At 43.7% G+C, this 3,617-nt stretch overlaps 1 protein-coding gene across 1 annotated transcript; it reads left to right on the top strand.

Moving 5' to 3' along the window:
* Window positions 1-1,450: 1,450 nt before the first annotated feature.
* On the top strand, window positions 1,451-2,817 carry crybb1l3 (crystallin, beta B1, like 3; the record flags this gene model as incomplete). Its single annotated transcript, XM_080053751.1, has 5 exons — window positions 1,451-1,516; window positions 1,607-1,725; window positions 1,834-1,966; window positions 2,239-2,381; window positions 2,649-2,817. 5 exons carry the CDS (start codon window positions 1,451-1,453, stop codon window positions 2,815-2,817), a joined length of 630 nt encoding a protein of 209 aa, XP_079909877.1.
* Between the last annotated feature and the right edge of the window lie 800 nt (window positions 2,818-3,617).

Raw genomic sequence — 3,617 nt, 5'->3', positions numbered from 1 at the left:
TCACAGGGAAAATAAACAAACTGACACGAGAGAAGGAGGGTAACAATTTGGAAAAAATTATTTAGAAAGAAAGTGAGAGACATAAAGTGAGAGAGTGTTGGCTACAAATGAAAAGCTGAAAGTGAGTGTGTGTGTGTGTGTGTGTGTGTGTGTGTGTGTGTGTGTGTGTGTGTGTGTGTGTGTGTGTGTGTGTGTGTGTGTGTGTGTGTGTGTGTGTGTGTGTGTGTGTGTGTGTGTGTGTGTGTGTGTGTGTGTGTGTGTGTGTGTGTGTGCGTGCGTGCGCGCGTGTGTGTGTGTGGCAGGCAAACTTTCTGCTGATGGCAGTGACTGTGGCCGTTGCCCCACAATGGTGCTGGGAAACAAAACAGGCAGCCGAGTCAGCGCAAATTGTCCTCAGCTAAGCAGCTTTTGACCTTTGACACCGCATCGTGCTCCAAACAGCCAACAGCCAATGAGGAGCCAGGACCTGGCCTCTATAGACTCGGACTGGAGGTGAATACATATATATCTCCGCTTGCACCGCCAGCGTTCATCAGTTCCCTCTAAGGTCGGTCCGTCTCAACCTGCAATTGTAACTGTAAGTTTCCACTCTAAGGTATTTAACTTTGTAAGAGATGCTACAATCAGTTAATATCTGGGGGGGGATAGTATGGCTGTCTACTCACACTTTGGACAGAAAGTGGAAGGATTGTTGGTCCTTTTACATTTGAAACATAACTGAGTAGACATACATTGCAGTAGGGTGTGATTTTATGTTTTGAGTGCTGCTCTCAGTGTTCAGTTGTTGCACCCTGAGGTAAAATAGTTGAGAAAGATGTTGGAATGTGTCTAACACTTCAACTTTAAAATGTGGAACATGTAAGGTGTAGAGAGATTAGTTATGTGTTGGTGGTTAATGAGTAATGCTCTCATGGAAAGGGCTAAACTTCAGGGGATGTACTGTGAAACCCCATTGTGATGGCAGAATCAGATGCAGCTATGTTGTCGACAAAAAGTACTTGGGATGAACAATAAAAGCTGATCAGGTTTACTCCACTTTGAGGGAAAACAGGAGATTATTTGATAAAGGAACAACAATTTAGACCTAGAAAAGGCCATGTTTGTTACATTACAGAATAAAGTCCAAAAGAAAGAGATATACTACTGTTTTTTATAGTGTGTTTAAACTTTGAAGAGCAACGTCCCATCACAAAACTTGTTTCTGCTGACTTCCAGCCATTTAGCTTGTCACCTTGTTGCATTGATATTGTAAGTCATAAGTTGGATGTGTCAGTATAATTTGGTCCTTTTAAAGATAAGGATGTCTTTGTCAAAGGCCTTTCGACAGCTGAGCTGGGATAGTGACCCGAATGTTAGATGAATTAATTCATATGAATGTTGGCTTGGTGACTCTTGTTGACAAGAGGAATGAGGAATTTAGTTTTTGCTTCTTTTCTCTCCAGATCTGATCATGTCACACTCAGGTGCTCAAGGCAGTATTGGCAGCCACTCTGCCATTGGTCTGCGCAATCACAAGGTACCTATACTGTTTTGCTTTTTTCGTTATCACCTAAAATGTTTAAAGGTGTTTTGACTCATTTGACACTGAGCTTGTTTCACTTTTCAGGTATGCCTCTATGAATTTGAGAACTTCCAGGGCCGTAAGATGGACCTGTCTGCTGAGAACAAAAACCTGTGCGAGAAGGGTTTTGAGAAGATCGGCTCCATCAAGGTCGAGTGTGGACCGTAAGTTACAGAGACCTGCAATTGAAATACTTGTGTTACGTATCTAACACTGCATATCCTGGACCCGTCCGATTAGACATAAAACATGTATCTCTCTGTCTTTCCTAGCTGGGTGGGTTATGAGCAGCAGAACATGACTGGTGAGATGTTCATGCTGGAGAAGGGAGAGTATCCCCGCTGGGACACCTGGACCAACAGCTACAGGAGTGACCGCTTCATGTCCATCAGGCCCGTCAAGATGGTAAGTTTGACTTGGGATAGAGAGTGAACCAGAAGCTTTAACACACAGTATTAAAAGTAGTAGCATTACAGTAACATTCTTGAAAGCGTGGACATTTGCACATTCAATGGTCAATCTTTTGCATATTCCTTCATCTTCGATGAATCAGTGATTATTTTTTTGTTACTAAGTTATTGCAAATCACAAAAATACCAAGGCAGAGTTCTCGTACTTGGAAACCTTTTTGGGTGGGAAACAAAGCTGATTCTGATTCTTATGTTTGTATCTTCTAGGATCCCCAGGACCACAAGATTTGCCTGTACGAATGCCCCAACTTCGAGGGCCGTAAGATGGAGGTGTGTGATGAGGATATTCCCAGCCTGTGGTCTTATGGTTTCCAGGACCGCGTTGCCAGCATTCAGGTCACCGGTGGAACGTAAGTCATGTGTAGTTGATGGCAGGCTAAAGGCCACAATGAGACAGAAGAACAATTTTGTTTAGTGTAGTTTTATTAAGAGGAAATATGTGTAAGTAGAAAAAAATATCTATCGAGGTGTCATAACCATGGCTTCATTTTTTTAATAACATTTGTATAGTACGTGTCCTAGTGTAACTGTATGGATATGAATAACCTCTTGACAAAGCAAGAACAAGAAGTGAGAAGGTCCCTGGTTCATGTTATTCTCTCTACTTCCACACACAGCTGGGTGGGCTACCAGTACCCTGGCTACCGTGGCTACCAGTACATCTTTGAGATGGGCCCTTTCAAGCACTGGAACGAGTGGGGTGCCCACCATCCCCAGATCCAGTCCATGCGCAGGGTGAGAGACATGCAGACACACCGCAGGGGCTGCTTCGAGATGAACGCATAGAGAGGACTCCAGCACACTGTGGCCCAACAGGAGGGATGAGCAAGGGGTCCGGCTTGCCATGTTGCTGACCATCCCCTTGGAAATTCTTCAACAGCCACTCAGCCACATGAGCTAACGGCTTTTGAATATTGTTATTGCTTTTACTGGTTGGGCTTGGGAGTATGTGGCACTGTGAATTATTCTGATGAGAAGTTTTTTTTACTGTCACCGACTCCCAGAGTAACCGTAACACCTGTAAAAACAGTAGCAATGCTCTCTGTCTACAGACCTCATAGAAAGATAATATGATTCATCATATTTTACGAAAGCGGGATTAAGGGGGTTATAAGATTTCAGTTGATAGTTTTTGTTTAGGAGTTTGTTTCAATGATATTATAACCCTTTAATTTTATTTTATTTTATTTTTTATTTTTTTTAATACGTGGTTCAAGCTGAAATGATGCCAATAAGCCTGTTCACCAGAGTGCTCTCTCCTCTCCTGGGATCCACAGATTTTAGAGAGTAAAGGGACAAACAATCATATCACTCCTCACAAGGTATACTACCATGGACAGCTCTCAGCTCTGCACATGCCCTGCAGTAAGTTCGCCAAGCAGAGGGAGGCACTATAGCTCCTCATCATCGCAAAGCAAAAAGGCTCTCACCCTCACCCTCAGTGACTGGAGGAGGTGTACAGGGCCAGTCTGTCGGGAAGGCGGCTGTGCAGGGCTGTGTTTCGCAGATGTGAATACCTTTTGGCTGGCCAGTCACAGCTCATTGACGGGGCTGTCCAGGAGATTTGCATTTTTACATTTTCTCAG

The sequence above is a fragment of the Ammodytes marinus genome (assembly GCF_949987685.1).
Source record: "Ammodytes marinus genome assembly, chromosome: 3".
Taxonomy (NCBI): domain Eukaryota; kingdom Metazoa; phylum Chordata; class Actinopteri; order Uranoscopiformes; family Ammodytidae; genus Ammodytes; species Ammodytes marinus.
This window is presented reverse-complemented; position numbering and strand designations above follow the sequence as displayed.